Source organism: Coregonus lavaretus, assembly GCF_964263955.1.
Source record: "Coregonus lavaretus genome assembly, chromosome: 16".
Classification (NCBI taxonomy): domain Eukaryota; kingdom Metazoa; phylum Chordata; class Actinopteri; order Salmoniformes; family Salmonidae; genus Coregonus; species Coregonus lavaretus.
This window is the reverse complement of record NC_140003.1, coordinates 21288575-21308232: the sequence shown is the minus strand read 5'-3', so window position 1 is coordinate 21308232 and position 19658 is coordinate 21288575. Positions and strand designations below refer to the sequence as shown.

General features: G+C 44.1%; 1 protein-coding gene across 1 annotated transcript in view; it reads right to left on the bottom strand.

The window, feature by feature from the left end:
• Nucleotides 1-11910: 11910 nt before the first annotated feature.
• Nucleotides 11911-19658, bottom strand: part of LOC311143345 (receptor activity-modifying protein 1-like) — a 75309-nt gene continuing 67561 nt past the window's right edge. Inside the window, exon 3 of the mRNA XM_084179186.1 lies at nt 11911-13272. Within this exon, the coding sequence (XP_084035312.1) occupies nt 13017-13272 (256 nt within the window). The 3' untranslated portion in view covers nt 11911-13016. The remainder of the gene's footprint in view (nt 13273-19658) is intronic.

The window sequence follows — 19658 nt, the reverse complement described above, 5'->3', positions numbered from 1 at the left end:
GGTTGTACTCATCCTTCTTCTTCCTTCAAACACGGCGAGTGGAGTTTAGACCAAAAAGCTATATTTTTGTCTCATCAGACCACATGACCTTCTCCCATTCCTCCTCTGGATCATCCAGATGGTCATTGGCAAACTTCAGATGGGCCTGGACATGCGCTGGCTTGAGCAGGGGGACCTTGCGTGCGCTGCAGGATTTTAATCCATGACGGCGTAGTGTGTTACTAATGGTTTTCTTTGAGACTGTGGTCCCAGCTCTCTTCAGGTCATTGACCAGGTCCTGCCGTGTAGTTCTGGGCTGATCCCTCACCTTCCTCATGATCATTGATGCCCCATGAGGTGAGATCTTGCATGGAGCCCCAGACCGAGGGTGATTGACCGTCATCTTCAACTTCTTCCATTTTCTAATAATTGCACCAGCAGTTGTTGCCTTCTCACCAAGCTGCTTGCCTATTGTCCTGTAGCCCATCCCAGCCTTGTGCAGGTCTACAATTTTATCCCTGATGTCCTTACACAGCTCTCTGGTCTTGGCCATTGTGGAGAGGTTGGAGTCTGTTTGATTGAGTGTGTGGACAGGTGTCTTTTATACAGGTAACGAGTTCAAACAGGTGCAGTTAATACAGGTAATGAGTGGAGAACAGGAGGGCTTCTTAAAGAAAACTAACAGGTCTGTGAGAGCCAGAATTCTTACTGGTTGGTAGGTGATCAAATACTTATGTCATGCAATAAAATGCAAATAAATTACTTAAAATTCATACAATGTGATTTTCTGGATTTTTGTTTTAGATTCCGTCTCTCACAGTTGAAGTGTACCTATGATAAAAATTACAGACCTCTACATGCTATGTAAGTAGGAAAACCTGCAAAAATCAAATCAAATCAAATCAAATTTTATTGGTCACATGCGCCGAATACAACAGGTGCAGACATTACAGTGAAATGCTTACTTACAGCCCTTAACCAACAGTGCATTTATTTTAAACAAAAAAAGTAAGAATAAAACAACAACAAAAAAAGTGTTGAGAAAAAAAGAGCAGAAGTAAAATAAAGTGACAGTAGGGAGGCTATATATACAGTAAAATAAAGTGACAGTAGGGAGGCTATATATACAGGGGGGTACCGTTGCAGAGTCAATGTGCGGGGGCACCGGCTAGTTGAGATAGTTGAGGTAATATGTACATGTGGGTAGAGTTAAAGTGACTATGCATAAATACTTAACAGAGTAGCAGCAGCGTAAAAAGGATGGGGTGGGGGGGCAGTGCAAATAGTCCGGGTAGCCATGATTAGCTGTTCAGGAGTCTTATGGCTTGGGGGTAGAAGCTGTTGAGAAGTCTTTTGGACCTAGACTTGGCACTCCGGTACCGCTTGCCGTGCGGTAGCAGAGAGAACAGTCTATGACTAGGGTGGCTGGAGTCTTTGACAATTTTGAGGGCCTTCCTCTGACACCGCCTGGTATAGAGGTCCTGAATGGCAGGGAGCTTTGCCCCAGTGATGTACTGGGCCGTACGCACTACCCTCTGTAGTGCCTTGCGGTCAGAGGCCAAGCAGTTGCCATACCAGGCGGTGATGCAACCAGTCAGGATGCTCTCGATGGTGCAGCTGTAAAAAATTTTGAGGATCTGAGGACCCATGCCAAATCTTTTTAGTCTCCTGAGGGGGAATAGGCTTTGTCGTGCCCTCTTCACGACTGTCTTGGTGTGTTTGGACCATGATAGTTCGTTGGTGATGTGGACACCAAGGAACTTGAAGCTCTCAACCTGTTCCACTACAGCCCCGTCGATGAGAATGGGGGCGTGCTCAGTCCTCTTTTTTTTCCTGTAGTCCACAATCATCTCCTTTGTCTTGGTCACGTTGAGGGAGAGCACCACACGGCCAGATCTCTGACCTCCTCCCTATAGGCTGTCTCATCGTTGTCGGTGATCAGGCCTACCACTGTTGTGTCGTCGGCAAACTTAATGATGGTGTTGGAGTCGTGCCTGGCCATGCAGTCATGGGTGAACAGAGATTACAGGAGGGGACTGAGCACGCACCCCTGAGGGGCCCCCGTGTTGAGGATCAGTGTGGCAGATGTGTTGTTACCTACCCTTACCACCTGGGGGCGGCCCGTCAGGAAGTCCAGGATCCAGTTGCAGAGGGAGGTGTTTAGTCCCAGGATCCTTAGCTTAGTGATGAGCTTAGAGGGCACTATGGTGTTGAATGCTGAGCTGTAGTCAATGAATAGCATTCTCACGTAGGTGTTCCTCTTGTCCAGGTGGGAAAGGGCAGTGTGGAGTGCGATAGAGATTGCATCATCTGTGGATCTGTTGGGGCGGTATGCAAATTGGAGTGGGTCTAGGGTTTCTGGGATTATGCTGTTGATGTGAGCCATGACCAGTCTTTCAAAGCACTTCATGGCTACAGACGTCAGTGCTACGGGTCGGTAGTCATTTAGGCAGGTTATCTTAGAGTTCTTGGGCACGGGGACTATGGTGGTCTGCTTGAAACATGTTGGTATTACAGACTCAGTCAGGGACATGTTGAAAATGTCAGTGAAGACACTTGCCAGTTGGTCAGCACATGCTCGGAGTACACGTCCTGGTAATCCGTCTGGCCCTGCGGCCTTGTGAATGTTGACCTGCTTAAAAGTCTTACTCACATCGGCTACGGAGACCGTGATCACATAGTCATCCGGAACAGCTGGTGCTCTCATGCATGCTTCAGTGTTGCTTGCCTCGAAGCGAGCATAGAAGTGGTTTAGCTCGTCTGGTAGGCTTGTGTCACTGGGCAGCTCGCGGCTGTGCTTCCCTTTGTAGTCTGTAATAGTTTTCAAGCCCTGCCACATCCGACGAGCGTCAGAGCCAGTGTAGTATGATTCAATCTTAGACCTGTATTGACTCTTTGCCTGTTTGATGGTTCGTCGGAGGTCATAGCGGGATTTCTTATAAGCGTCCGGGTTAGAGTCCCGTTCCTTGAAAGCGGCAGCTCTACCCTTTAGCTCAGTGCGGATGTTTCCTGTAATCCATGGCTTCTGGTTGGGGTATGTACGTACGGTCATTGTGGGGACGACATCATCGATGCACTTATTGATGAAGCCAGTGACTGATGTGGTGTACTCCTCAATGCTGTCTGAAGAATCGGCAGTGTATCAAATACTTGTTCTCCCCACTGTATATACACCTGTTCTGAAAGGCCTGCAACACCACTAAGCAAGGGGCACCACCAAGCAAGCAGCACCATGAAGACCAAGGAGCTCTCCAAACAGGTCAGGGACAAAGTTGTGGAGAAGTACAGATCAGGGTTGGGTTATAAAAAAATATCTGAAACTTTGAACATCCCACGGAGCTTGGTATCTGTCCATACGACCACTTTAAGCCTTACACTCCATAGAGCTGGGCTTTACGGAAGAGTGGCAAGAAAAAAGCCATTGCTTTAAGAAAAAAATAAGCAAACACGTTTGGTGTTCGCCAAAAGCCATGTGGGAGACTCCCCAAACGTATGGAAGAAGGTACTCTGGTCAGATGAGACTAAAATGGAGCTATTTGGCCATCAAGGAAAACGCTATGTCTGGCGCAAACCAGAAACGGATCCTTTGTTCGTACCCACCAGGGCAATTGAACTTTTCCCAGAGGCTATTCCAAGACGCCGCCGGCAGAAAATAGGTATTCGGAGGGACTTCTTGTCCGACTTAGGAGGTGTGCACACCATCCACCGCTTCCGAGTATTTTACTCGCTAATGTTCAGTTCCTGGACAATAATGTAAACGAGCTCAGGGCGAGGATCTCCTTCCAGAGAGACATCAGGGACTGTAACATACTCTGTTTCACGGAGTCATGGCTCTCTCCGAATATACTGTTCCCGTCCATACAGCCAGCTAGGTTCTCAGTACATCGCGCAGACAGGAATAAAGAACTCTCCGGGAAGAAGAAAGGCGTTGGTGTATGTTTCATGATTAACTACTCATGGTGTGATTGTGATAATGTACAGGAACTCAGGTCCTTTTGTTCACCCAACCTAGAATATCTCACAATCAAATGTCGACCGTATTACCTCCCAAGAGAATTCTCTTCAGTTATAGTCACAGCCATGTATATTCCCCCTCAAGCCGATACCACAACGGCCCTCAAGGAACTACACAGGACTTTGTGGAAACTAGAAACCATATATCCTGAGGTCGCATTTTCATTTTAGCTGGGGATTTTAATAAAGCAAATTTGAGGAAAACGCTACCGAAGTTCTATCAACACATTACTCGTGCTACAAAAACTCTCGACCATTGTTACTCTCCCTTCTGGGATGGCTACAAGCCCCTTCCCCGCCCTCCCTTCGGTAAATCAGATCATGACTCCATTCTGCTCCTCCCTCCCAATAGGCAGAAGCTCAAACAGGAAGTACCCGTGCTAAGGTCTATTGAACGCTGGTCTGAGAATAACATTGACGTGTACACAGACACGGTGACTGAGTTAATCGGGAAGTGTATAGAAGATATTGTTCCCACTGTGACTATTAAAACCTACCCAAACCAAAAACCGTGGATAGATGACTGCATTTGCACAAAACTGAAAGCGCGAACCATTTACATTACATTTTAGTCATTTAGCAGACGCTCTTATCCAGAGCGACTTACAGTTAGTGAATACATATATATTTTTTTTTCATACTGATCCCCCGTGGGAATTGAACCCACAACCCTGGCGTTGCAAACGCCATGCTCTATCAACTGAGCTACATCCCTGCCGGCCATTCCCTCCCCTACCCTGGACAACGCTAGGCCAGTTGTGCGCTGCCCATGAGTCTCCCGGTCACGGCCGGCTGCGACAGAGCCTGGGTTCAAACCAGGATCTCTAGTGGCACAGCTAGCACTGCGATGCAGTGCCTTAGACCACTGCGCCACTCAGGAGACTGAGAACCAACGCATTTATCCATAGCAAGGTGACTGGGAATATGGTTGAATACAAACAATGTAATTATTCCCTCCGTAAGGCAATCAAACAGGCAAAACGTCAGTACAGAGACGCAATTCAACGGCTCAGACGCGAGACGTATGTGGCAGGGTCTACAGACAATCACGGATTACAAAGGGAAAACCAGCCACGTCGCAGACACTGACGTCTTGCTCCCTGAGAAGCTAAACACCTTTGCCCGCTTTGAGGATAACACAGTGCCACCGACGCGGTCCGCTTCAAAGGCCTGTGGGCTCTTGTTCTCCGTGGCCGACGTGAGTAAAACATTTAAGCGTGTTATCCCTCGCAAGGCTGCCGGCTCAGACGATATCCCTAGCCGCGTCCTCAGCGCATGCGCAGACCAGCTGGCTGGAGTGTTTACAGACATATTAAATCTCTCCCTATTCCAGTCTGCTGTCCCCACATGCTTCAAGATGGCCACCATTGTTCCTGTACCCAAGAAAGCAAAGGTAACTGAACTAAATGACTATCGCCCCGTAGCACTCACTTCTGTCATCATGAAGTGCTTTGAGAAACTAGTTAAAGATCATATCACCTCCACCTTACCTGACACTCTAGAGAAGGTGAAAAGCTTCAAGTTCCTCGGCGTACACATTTCTGACAATCTGAAATAGTCCACCCACACAGAAAGTGTGGTGAAGAAGGCGCAACAGCAGCTTGGCCCCTAAGACCCCCCTGTATATATAGCCTCCCTACAGTTATTTTATTTTACTTCTGCTCTTTTTTTCTCAACACTTTTTTTGTTGTTGTTTTATTTTTAAAAATAAATGCACTGTTGGTTAAGGGCTGTAAGTAAGCATTTCACTGTAATGTCTGCACCTGTTGTATTCGGCGCATGTGACCAATACAATTTGATTTGATTTGATTTGAAGACCCTCACAAACTTTTACAGATGTACAATTGAGAGCATCCTGTCAGGCTGTATCAGCGCCTGGTACGGCAACTGCACCGCCCGCAATCTCAGCGCTCTGCAGAGGGTGGCACACTGCCTGCCCTCCAGGATACCTACAGCACCCAATGTCACAAGAAGGCCAAAAAGATCATCAAGGACACCCGAGCCACGGCCTGTTCACCCCGCTATCATCCAGAAGGCGAGGTCAGTACAGGTGTATCAAAGCTGGGACCGAGAGACTGAAAAGCAGCTTCTATCTCAAGGCCATCAGACTGTTAAATAGCCATCACTAGTCGGCTACCACTCAACCTTGCACCTTAGAGGCTGCTGCCCTATGTACATAGACATGGAATCACTGGTCACTTTAAATGGAACACAACTCACTTTAATAATGTTTACATACTGCTTTACTCATTTCATATGTATATACTGTATTCTACTGTATTTTAGTCAATGCCACTCAGACATTGCTTGTCGTAATATATATATATTTCTTAATTCCATTCTTTTACTTTTAGATTTGTGTGTATTAATAATAATAATAATATGCCATTTAACAGATGCTTTTATCCAAAGCGACTTACAGTCATGCGTGCATACATTTTTTTTTTGTGTGTATGGGTGGTCCCGGGGATCGAACCCACTACCTTAGCGTTACAAGCGCTAGGAACACAAGCATTTCGCTACACCTGCAATAACATCTGCTAAATATGTGTATGTGACCAATAAAGTTTGATTGATTGATTGAGTTTAATTTAAGAGGGGCTTTTATTGGTCAATCTAATTCGTGCCAATCCATAGGCCTAACGGGCACGTGCTCAAACACGCGCACTTTAGATAGATTTAAACAGCTGCAAATTATCGAAGTCCCTAACAAAAGCGTAAACAATGGGCCTATAGCAAATGCAGCAAATGGAATACATTTTTTACATGCAAATAGCACTTTTCGGTAGTGCTCAAAACATGACATTCCGAAAGCAGCATTTATTTTTCAATTAGAAGCAATGAGCCCAATCAGTCCTCCATGACAACAAAATCATAAACAACAGAGTAGGCTAATTAGTCCTTAGTTTTTGGGTTATACTCAAGTAAAACTATTTGGTTAATCTATATGTCCATATTTCTGAGTACTATTCTTTAAGATCAAGGGGTATTAAATTAATTGGAATCTGACAGACTCAGTTTTTTTTTTAATGTAAAGATATCCTAATTGTATCTGTAGTAGAAAGCAATGGGTTAGAATAATCCTACATAACCAACCCATAAAGTAAAATGCAACATCCATTTATGACCAGCTATGTCAATTCTAACATTGATTTATCCTGCAATAGATGTTGTTCAATTGGTCATATTTATTTTTGTCTGCTTCTAATGCCTCTTAAGCAGATTGACGTATTTTGGGATGAGTCTTGTCCTTGAGGCAGAACTGAGCGATTTCCGCTAGATAGGCCAGCTGCAAAGTCAAAATTGAAAATCCCCAAAATATTTTTGGTGTTAATTTAAGGTTTGGGTTAGGTTTAGGTTTCAAATCTGATTTTATGACTTTGTGGCTGTGCCAGCCACTAACCTGCGCCTCTTAAGGGGAAAGTAATCTAAAAGTAACTGAAAGTCATCTGATTACGTTACTGAGTTTGGGTAATCCAAAAGTTACGTTACTGATTACATTGTTGGACAGGTAACTAGTAACTGTAACGGATTACATTTAGAAAGTAACTTACCCAACCCTGGACATAGGCTACCATCATATGTTCCATTGTCCACCTATCCTTTCATAATGATTTCGTAATCGGTTCAGTGTGAGCGCTCTAACGACAGTAGCTGGTGTGTGGCGTTATGATATTATGACTTTATCCCTCTGGCTAACACAACAAGGAAGACCTGTCAAGTTGTGATGTTTCTTTAGAGAGTAGGGCACTAGGCCGTGGCAAAGTGGATAACATGTCTGTAATATCATTTACAGATGTCTGTCTTTCATCACATTATATCAGTTTATTCTCAGTGTTAAGTCTGTGTGGCAAAATCCAATTTATCTCCGTCTCCCGTTGGGGCTGTGGCATATTTCTGTCATGAACAAACTTTCACTGAGTTGTTCCTGTGAGGGAACAGAAATGTCATACAAAAAATATCCAAAAAAGTTTATCAAAACACAGCAAACTAGTTTTTTCTATTTAACCCACAATGGTATATTGTGTATGTGTGTGTGTTTATTTTGTGTCTACAGTATGCATTGGAGCATGCATGAAAGTGTGTGTGTCAGTGCCATCTCAGCTTTTACAGCCACAGTGAGCAGCACTTTCATTAGGATTGTCTCACGGTCTCTACGGCTGTTCTGCTCTGTTCTGTCCCATAGTGCCCTCTCTTCCTCTCTGGGGGTTGTGTCTGTTCTGCCCCGAGCACAGTCAGGCTCTGCCTGATGAAACTCTAAGGGAGAGATTAAGAGAGAGACAAGGGAGAGGAGAGAAATAGAGAGAGAGAGAGAGAGAAATAGAGAGAGAAATAGAGAGAGAGAGAGAGAGAGAGAGAGAGAGAGAGACAGAGAGACAGAGAGACAGAGAGACAGAGAGAGACAGAGAGACAGAGAGAAAATAGAGGAGAGGGGGAGAGAAGGGGAGAGAGGGAGAGGAAAGAGGAAGAGATAGAGGTTTGCCCCGGTTGCATAACTACTGTGAGGAACCCAGTAACACTCCACAGGCAGGGAAAATATAGCACACTGAAATCTCACATCCCTGTCAGCTCTGTACCAGCTCTGTCATGAGACACTGCACTGTGTAACTCTGCCTACATTCTGTAAATGTAATTACATGTACACTACCAACCTCAATCCCAACCCACAGGCTTTCCCATAGTCCTTTCCTCAAGATTTCTTAGTTTTATTGATTTGCTGGTAATTATCATGTCATCACATCAGTTGTAAATTACATAAAATATGCATGAGAATCTGCAACTTTTAATACAGCTAAGGTATGACCCTAACAAGCCCTATCCTTATCTACAACACATGTCGAAGCGCAGAGCATTGCAGAATGGAGAACCAATGCTTGTGCATCTGACTAAGAGAAGATAGGGCCTTTTATTTGTATGGAGATACTTAAGTCATATTGGCTTATTTTCTATTTACTATATTGTGCTGAATGCAACTGTTTTAAAGAGTGAGAAGTAAACTTTTATCTGCAGATTATGCTCTAGGATTTTAATAGTGTTCCTCTGTAGCTCAGCTGGTAGAGCACGGCGCTTGTAACACCAGGGTAGTGGGTTCGATCCCCGGGACCACCCATACGTTTAAAAAAAATTATGCGCACATGACTGTAAGTTGCTTTGGATAAAAGCGTCTGCTAAATGGCATATTATTATATTATTAATAGCCTGTCTCAGATATTTATCTATTTTTAAAAGGTGCTGATGTCTTCAGCCCCAAACAAAGACAGAAATATGTAGGAAACGTTTTGTTCTCAATTCAGTAAGACGGTTTATAATTGGGAGAGTGACCTCATTAAAACACCATTAAATTATAATTAGATAAACATTCCCTCCATATTTTATGCCTTAAAGACTGAATTGACCAGTAGTCTCATTGGACTAAGATTCCCAGTACCAGGCAGTTATCCTTCAGGTGGTCTTTTACCCCGTTTCCCGGAGTACACTATGTTCTACATGCGAGCCTGACAAGACTCATAATGAAGGGGAGGGTTTTGAATACGGGAGCTGAGCAGAGGACCGAAAAGGTTATTAAATCTCTTAAAGCAATCAAGGTGCTTTGAAGTCTGTGTGGAAAGGTCGCTGAGATCAGAGAGAGAGTATTGCCCTGTGAAGAGGAGTAAACTGGTAGCTTTGGGGGCTTTGGGAGCCCAGGTCTTGTAGACGGCAAAACCAGGTCTCAGCCATAGTAATATAAAGGCAATTTGAAAAGCAGCCGGACACATAGACGCTTTGCCTCTCAGTACTAATAAGATAAAGAGTACATCAGAAAATTCCATAAGCAGGATGCTCTGCTCTTAAAGGCAATGTCTCTATCGGGTGATGACGCCATTAGCCTTGCTTAGGACCCAATAAAGGGACCAATCTTCAACACTGCTGTTACACAGACATGACAGTGTGTCAGTAACTTACTAAACAATCTTCTAACCTTATGCCTTGTGTGACTACGCAGACAAGAGTCATCACACCAAACCACTGTTAAGAGATTCTCCGATACTTTTGTATACTTTTTAGCCAGTAATTCTGAAAATATCACTCATGAGCCAAAATTGCATACTGCGTCACCTATGTGCAGATATGTGGACCACATCATTGCTTTCTCTATCGCTCTGCTGTGTGTGCATCTTGCGAGCTGTCACTCAAATGGCGAGGAGCTGAAGCTCATTGGCTAGAACTGGAATTGCTAGGGGGCTGGCCCACGTGGAGGAGGAAAATGTAGGCAAAATGGCTCCGCACAGCTTCCATAAAACCGTTGCTTTCAAACTAGGGATTTCATGGCTAATTGAGGTAAAACAGTAATTCTGCTCACAGATTATGCATGTACAGTGCATTCGGAAAGTATTCAGACCCCTTGACTTTTTCCACATTTTGTTACGTTACAGCCTTATTCTAAAATGGATTAAAAAAAAAAAATCCTCATCAATCTACACACAATACCCCATAATGACGAAGCAAAAACTGGTTTTTAGAAAATGTTATTCAATATTAAACAAAGAAATACCTTATTTACATAAGCATTCAGACCCTTTGCTGTGCGACTCGAAATTGAGCTCAGGTGCATCCTGTTTCCATTGATCATCCTTGAGATGTATCTACAACTAGATTGGAGTCCACCTGTGGTAAATTCAATGAGGTAAAAAATTCACCTGTGGTAAAAAAAATGTCTGCAGCATTGAAAGTCCCCAAGAACACAGTGGCCTCCATCATTGTTAAGTGGAAGAAGTTTGGAACCACCAAGACTCTTCCTAGAGCTGGCCGCCTGGCCAAACTGAGCAATCGGGGGAGAAGGGCCTTGGTCAGGGAGGTGACCAAGAACCCAATAGTCGCTCTGAGAGAGCTTCAGAGTTCCTCTGTGGAAATGGGACAACCATCTCTGCAGTACTCCACCAATCAGGCCTTTATGGTAGAGTGGCCAGACAGAAGCCACTCCTCAGTAAAAGGCACATGACAGCCCACTTGTAGTTTGCCAAAAGGCACCTAAAGACTCTCAGACCATGTGAAACAAGATTCTCTGGTCTGATGAAACCAAGATTGAACTCTTTAGCCTGAATGCCAAGAGTCATTTCTGGAGGAAAGCTGGCACCATCCCTACAGTGAAGCATGTTGGTGGCAGCACCATGCTGTGGGGATGTTTTTCAGCGGCAGGGACTGGGAGACTAGTCAGGATTGAGGGAAAGATGAACAGAGCAAAGTACAGAGAGATCCTTTATGAAAACCTGCTCCAGGGCGCTCAGGACCTCAAACTGGAGCGAAGGTTCACCTTCCACCAGGACAATGACCCTAAGCACACAGCCAAGACAACGCAGGAGTGGCTTCAGGACAAGTCTCTGAATGACCTTGAGTGGCCCAGCCAGAGCCCGGACTTGAACCTGAAAGAACATCTCTGGAGAGACCTGAAAATAGCTGTGCAGCGACGGTCATCTCCAACCTGACAGAGCTTGAAAGGATCTGCAGAGAAGAATGGGAGAAACGCTCCAAATACAGATGTGCCAAGCTTGTGGCGTCATACCCAAGAAGACTCGAGGCTGTAATCGTAGCCAAAGGTGCTTCAACAAAGTACTGAGTAGAAGGTCTAAATACTTATGTAAATGTGATATGTCCGTTTTTTTATTTGTATACATTTGCAAAAATGTCTAAAAACCTGTTTTTGCTTTTTCATTATGGGGTATTGTGTGTAGATTGATGAGGAAAAAAACTATTTAATCAATATTAGAATAAGGCTGTAACGCTACAAATGTGGAAAAGGTAAAGGGGTCTGAATACTTTCTGAATGCACTGTATGAACTACACATTGACACAACCAGCCCAAAGCGAGAGGTTGAAAAAATACTTACTAGTCGCCAAAGTTCCGGAGCATGTCCTTACAAAGCAACTGATTCACAATGTCACGTCTTTGTTTTTAATCCAAGTTTGTTGTACACAGTCAACATTTACATGGGGGAGGTGGGGGTGGGGGGGGGGGGGGGTGATATTTCCTGCCCTGTATCAACCATTCATAGTGACAATAGTGGTAGGTGGATCGTTTGTCCAGATCTGCAATAGGCTAACTAGCAATCATACCACACATAAAATCATTCTTTTTTTATTATCTTTTTTTTATGACACCAAAGTTGGGGTTCAACCCCACCCCCAACCATCATTTGCACAGTATGCTGTACCTCAGTCTCACATACATCAGTCATTTTTTATCACCTCTTTTTCATATTCACTTTCTATTCATGGCTCATTTTATTATTTATATTCTTTTGATAACTGACAGCATTTTGGCACAATGCCAAAGTAAGGACTTGAAGGGTGAGTGTAGAAATGTCTTGGCAGTTATGAACAGGAACAGGGACAGGGCAGAGACAGGGACAGGTGCAGGGACAGGGACAGGTGCAGGGACAGGGGATATTGGATCCAGACAGTGTTTATGAGGTGAGTACAGAGTGCACAGACATCATCCATAAAGCAGAGAGATGATAGGAAGATGCTATTTATCAACCAATCGGTGACTGACTGTCAAAAGTCCACTTCAGGAGCTGTGCCAAAGTGTCCCAACTCACTGCACAGGAAATGACCTCATGCCCAGGAAGTCCTTCAAACCAATCAGACACCATCTGTCCTTCATGGAAAACAGCTTGTGATGCTCCACCTAGATTGGATTTGCAGATAAAAGGTAATGAAAGCAGGCACTCCATTTTTAAACCAGTCCTCCTGCAGGGTATAATCAGTGTAGTTCTATGAATCCTCATCTTGTAGTCTGTGTCCTTTCCTATATCCTGTGGCTGTAGCTCAGTGTCATCTCCAACAGAGTGACAGTACCATAGATGGTCTATAATGTTGACCTTGATACAGGCTTTGATAGTCCTCCCAGTCCCTTGCCTGGTCCATGATGTCTGTTCTGTAGAAGCAGCAGCGTTATGTATACCTGTCTCTGTCATGGGTGGAGGGGGCCTCCTCTAGACCTCTTCTGCCCTGGCTGGGGGCCTGGAGGTTGGGGCTGGCCCCGGTTACACAATGCCTTCGCTGCGCTTGCTCCTCCACACCACTAGGGCAGTCATGAGCAGCGTGACAAGGATGGGCACCACAATGAATGGCCCAAGGATACGGTTGGGTGGATCACGCAGCTGCCGTCCCGACAGAGAGCAGTCGTGGAAGTACTGCTTGTGGATGCGGATGAAGAACTCGTCCACCTGCCGGTTGGGCCAGAAACAGTCCATCTTCAGGGCGATCAGGTAGGTGCAGTTGGTGAGCTCACCGTAAGGTCTGTATGGAGAGACAAAGAGAGAGAAGGAGGTCAAATCAAACGAATGGGGACAAGGTTCATACTGTTGGGCGGCAGGTAGCCTAGCAGTTAAGAGTGTTGGGCCGGTAACCAAAAGGTTGCTGGTTTGAATCCCTGAGCCGACTAGGTGAAAAATCTGTTGATGTGCCCTTGAGCAAGGCACTTATAATAATAGCTCCTGTAAGTCGCTCTGGATAAGAGCATCTGCTAAAATGTAAAAAAAAATATATGTATATCATAATGAGGGTAAATAATAGCCTACATATTTGAATAGACATGTAGGAAGGTTAGGGGCTCCAAAGTGTGTGTTCTAAATGCACATGATGTAGGGTTAGGGTTACGGGTTAGGGAAAATAAGATTTTGAATGGAAATTCATTTTTGGTCCCCACGAGGATGGAAGAACATAACGTGTGTGTGTGCCCCTTCACCCAATCTGTATAGCCCTGCCATGATTGAGAGTAATGATCCATGGTAATGACAGAGGGTCCACCCCATACATAAAAAAAACTCTCAAAAATGCACACACACGCTCCCCTCCTCCTGACAGGTCTCTGATTGAAGGGCCCCCTCTCCCCCCTCTCCTCGGAACATGCCCTCCACATGCCCTATTATTTATACCCACATCCTCCCTGGCATGGAATGTCTGGCATAGTTAGGACCTTTTTATAATCCCCAGGTTTCCTTACACAACCAATGGGTCCTACTCTGCTCCCTCCAACCCACTTTAGCCCCCTGCCTTGCTCCCACCAACCACCCAGTCCCAGCTAGCACTTTCCCCCAGTGGGAGAGTGATACATGGGGTAAAAGGCAGACTATTTATATCCATGCTATCCTACTACATTATATCCATGCATGCTAATCATCTTCAGATGCACAGCTGGTGGAAACACTATCATCAATATCATATGACCTCTATTTAACCAGGTAGGTTATTGAGATGAGAATACTTTCTATTTTGCAATAATGACTTGGCAAAAAGTGTACAACAGTACAGTGGCAGCAGACATATGGACAGGAATAAACAATATCTAGGCACAAATGAATTCATTAATTTAATAAAATTGGAACAGCATGACAAAAGTAGAGAGGGGCAGCGGGGAGACGAGAGCGAGAGAGAGAGAGGTACATAGACAGTGAAGGAACGTGGGGGAGAGAGAGGTATGGTTGAGAGACAGGAAGGAGTGTAAAATTAGATCCCCTACAGGGAATAGAAATATGAGCAAGCCCCTATTCTCTCCTCTGACATTTATCCATGACAGGCGTACGACCATGGCCAATGTTATTACTCCAGATTAACCATTATTTACGTGACAGAATTGATTACCTTTATATTACCGCTGCTTTATTGAAATGGGATGCTTACCAAAGTCCCGTCATCTGCAACATTTAATCATCGGAGGAAATGGATCGTTCCTAGACAGTCCCTTTTCTCTCCCTGTACGTTCTTCCAAAACATCTCTGGTACAGTATATTTCCTCCTAAGGGCCTGCTGACTGGAATCTATTCAGTACTGAGAACTAAGAACTGTATAACAGCCAATATATGGTACAATGTCAAGAGCTCCACTACAGTGCCGACAGAAAGTATTCATACCCCTTGACTTATTCCACATTTTGTTGTGTTACAGCCTGAATTCAAAATGGATAAAACAAATGTCACACCCATCTACACATAATATCCCACAATGACAAAGTGAAAACGTGTTTTTAGAAATGTTGGCAAATAATTTACAAATGAAATACAGAAATATCTTATCTACATAAGTATTCACACCCGTGAGTCAATACTTTGTAGAAGCACCTTTGGCAGCGATTACAGCTTTGAGTCATCTTGGGTATTACTGTATTAGCTTTGCACATCTCACATCATTTGGCTCCATTTGTTGTTTCTTCTATCCTTACCAGTCTCCCAGTCCCTGCCGCTGAAAAGCATCCCCATAGCATGATGCTGCCACCACCATGTTTCACGGTAGGGATGGTGTTAGACTGGTGATGAGCTGTACCTGGTTTTCTCCATTTTTGTCTCATCAGACCACAGAATCTTTTATCTCAGAATCGTTCACGTGCCTTTTGGCAAACTCTAGGCGTGCTGTCATGTGCCTTTTACTCAGGAGTGGCTTCCGTCTGGCCACTCTCCCATAAAGCCCAGATTGGTAAAATGCTGTAGAGCAGGGTTCCCGAGGGTGGTTTTATTTGTCACCCCAAGTTTTCTGAGCAATATATATATATATATATATATATATATATATATATATACACTGCTCAAAAAAATTAAGGGAACACTAAAATAACACATCCTAGATCTGAATGAATGAAATAATCTTATTAAATACTTTTTTCTTTACATAGTTGAATGTGCTGACAACAAAATCACACAAAAATGATCAATGGAAATCAAATTTATCAACCCATGGAGGTCTGGATTTGGAGTCACCCTCAAAATTAAAGTGGAAAACCACACTACAGGCTGATCCAACTTAGATGTAATGTCCTTAAAACAAGTCAAAATGAGGCTCAGTAGTGTGTGTGGCCTCCACGTGCCTGTATGACCTCCCTACAACGCCTGGGCATGCTCCTGATGAGGTGGCGGATGGTCTCCTGAGGGATCTCCTCCCAGACCTGGACTAAAGCATCCGCCAACTCCTGGACAGTCTGTGGTGCAACGTGGCGTTGGTGGATGGAGCGAGACATGATGTCCCAGATGTGCTCAATTGGATTCAGGTCTGGGGAACGGGCGGTCCATAGCATCAATGCCTTCCTCTTGCAGGAACTGCTGACACACTCCAGCCACATGAGGTCTAGCATTGTCTTGCATTAGGAGGAACCCAGGGCCAACCGCACCAGCATATGGTCTCACAAGGGGTCTGAGGATCTCATCTCGGTACCTAATGGCAGTCAGGCTACCTCTGGCGAGCACATGGAGGGCTGTGCGGCCCCCCAAAGAAATGCCACCCCACACCATGACTGACCCACCGCCAAACCGGTCATGCTGGAGGATGTTGCAGGCAGCAGAACGTTCTCCACGGCGTCTCCAGACTCTGTCACGTCTGTCACATGTGCTCAGTGTGAACCTGCTTTCATCTGTGAAGAGCATAGGGCGCCAGTGGCGAATTTGCCAATCTTGGTGTTCTCTGGCAAATGCCAAACGTCCTGCACGGTGTTGGGCTGTAAGCACAACCCCCACCTGTGGACGTCGGGCCCTCATACCACCCTCATGGAGTCTGTTTCTGACCGTTTGAGCAGACACATGCACATTTGTGGCCTGCTAGAGGTCATTTTGCAGGGTTCTGGCAGTGCTCCTCCTGCTCCTCCTTGCACAAAGGCGGAGGTAGCGGTCCTGCTGCTGGGTTGTTGCCCTCCTACGGCCTCCTCCACGTCTCCTGATGTACTGGCCTGTCTCCTGGTAGCGCCTCCATGCTCTGGACACTACGCTGACAGACACAGCAAACCTTCTTGCCACAGCTCGCATTGATGTGCCATCCTGGATGAGCTGCACTACCTGAGCCACTTGTGTGGGTTGTAGACTCCGTCTCATGCTACCACTAGAGTGAAAGCACCGCCAGCATTCAAAAGTGACCAAAACATCAGCCAGGAAGCATAGGAACTGAGAAGTGGTCTGTGGTCACCACCTGCAGAACCACTCCTTTATTGGGGGTGTCTTGCTAATTGCCTATAATTTCCACCTGTTGTCTATTCCATTTGCACAACAGCATATGAAATGTATTGTCAATCAGTGTTGCTTCCTAAGTGGACAGTTTGATTTCACAGAAGTGTGATTGACTTGGAGTTACATTGTGTTGTTTAAGTGTTCCCTTAATTTTTTTGAGCAGTGTATATATATATATAGTACCAGTCAAATGTTTGGACACACCTACTCATCCAAGGGTTTTTCTTTATTTTTACTAATTTTTTTTACATTGTAGAATAATAGTGAAGACATCAAAACTATGAAATAACACAAATGGAATCATGTAGTAACCAAAAAAGTGTTAAACAAATCAAAATATATTTTATATTTGAGATTCTTCAAATAGCCACCCTTTGCCATGATGACAGCTTTGCACACTTTTGACATTCTCTCAACCAGCTTCACCTGGAATGCTTTTCCAACAGTCTTGCTGTGGCAGCCATGCTGGTTAAGTGTGCCTTGAATTCTAAATAAATCACAGACAGTGTCACCAGCAAAGCACCCCCACACCATAACACCTCCTCCTCCATGCTTTACGGTTGGAAATACACAAGCAGAGATCATCCGTTCACCCACACCACGTCTCACAAAGACATGGCGGTTGGAACCAAAAATCTCAAATTTGGACTCCAGAACAAAGGACACATTTCCACCGGTCTAATGTAAATTGCTCGTGTTTCTTGGCCCAAGCAAGTCTCTTCTTATTATTGGTGTCCTTTAGTAGTGGTTTCTTTGCAGCAATTCGACCATGAAGGCCTGATTCACACAGTCTCCTCTGAACAGTTGATGTTGAGATGTGTCTGTTACTTGAACTCTGTGAAGCATTTATTTGGGCTGCAATTTCTGAGGCTGGTAACTTATGCTCTGCAGAAGAGGTAACTCTGGGTCTTCCATTCCTGTGGCGGTCCTCATGAGAGCCAGTTTCATCATAACACTTTATGGTTTTTGCGACTGCACTTGAAGAAACTTTCAAAGTTCTTGACATTTTCCGTATTGACTGACCTTCATGTCTTAAAGTAATGATGGACTGTCATTTCTCTTTGCTTATTTGAGCTGTTCTTGCCATTATATGGACTTGGTCTTTTACCAAATAGGGCTATCCTCTGTATACCCCCCTACCTCGTCACAACACAACTGATTGGCTCAAACACATTAAGAAGGAAAGAAATTCCACAAATTAACTTTTAAGAAGGCATACCTTTTAATTGAAATGCATTCCAGGTGACTACCTCATGAAGCTGGTTGAGAGAATGCAAAGAGTGTGCAAAGCTGTCATCAAGGCAAAGGGTGGCTACTTGAAGAATCTCAAATATAAAATATAATTTGATTTGTTTAACACTTTTTTGGTTACTATATGATTCCATATGTGTTATTTCATAGTTTTGATGTCTTCACTATTATTCTACAATGTAGAAAATAGTAAAAATAAAGAAAGAACACCTACTCATTCAAGGGTTAATGTGTATATATATATATTTCTGTTTCCTTAGTTGAACATAAGACTGTAAAACACCAGGAAATCAGCTCCAAATTATTTTAATTTTGGAAATCTGTTCCCACATATTCCCACGCATAAGAGAGACATGTGACCGTATAACAAATATACGTTTTGAAATTATTATGTTTTAGTCAAATATTATATCTGTTTGTGCTGCTTGCGGTCCATTTGCAGTCTACAAATTATTTGTAATTATGTTCCGGCCCCTCAACCATTCGGCCCACGGCTGAATCTAGTTGATGATCCCTGCTGCAGAGACTGTTGGCAGGTTCTCCCATCTCAGCCAAGAAACTTTGTAGTTCTGTCAGAGAGGTCATTGGGTTCTTGGTCACCTTCCTGACCAAGGTCCTTCTTGCCCGGTTGCTCAATTTGGTCGGACGGCCAGCTCTAGGCAGAGTCTGGGTAGTTCCATATTTTTTCCATTTCCCATTTCCCACTGTGCTCTTGGAAACTTTCAACACTCTAGAAATTGTTTTATACCCTTCCCCAGATATATGCCTCATCACAATTCTATCTCTGAGATCTACGGACAGTTCCTTGGACTTCATGGTATAGTTGCTGCTCTGACATGCACTGTCAACTGTGGGACCTTATATAGACAGGTGTGTTTCTTTCTAAATCATGTCCAAAGAATTTAAATGGTCACAGGTGGACTCCAATGAAGCTGTAGGACAATCAAAGGGAATTGGATGCATCATTGCAAAGGAGTGTGAATACTTATGTAAATTAGATATTTCTGTATTTCATTTTCAATACATTTCTAGGAATATGTTTTCACTTTGTCATTATGGGGTATTGTGTGTGTATGGGTGAGAAATTCAATCCATTTTGAATTCAGTCTGTAACACAACAAAATGTGGAATAAGTCAAGGGGTATGAAAACTTTCTGAAGGCGCTCTAACTTGGTCCGAGGTAATTTGTAATTTCTCTTGTCAGTATTAACTTATCTTGTCTCAACACATACACACACCACTAAAACATGCTTGTACAGTACAGTAACTGTAATCGTATCTGTACGTGGCGTACCTTTGCATGACCTTATGTAAAGTATTTCGACACTGGCTCCTCTAATACAGTTTAGTTATGTGACCTGTGTTACAATAACCTGCTGAGCTATGTGGAGGTTTGCAAATGGAATATGTGTGGTAGAATGTTGGTCTGTATAGTTGGAACAGTGGCTA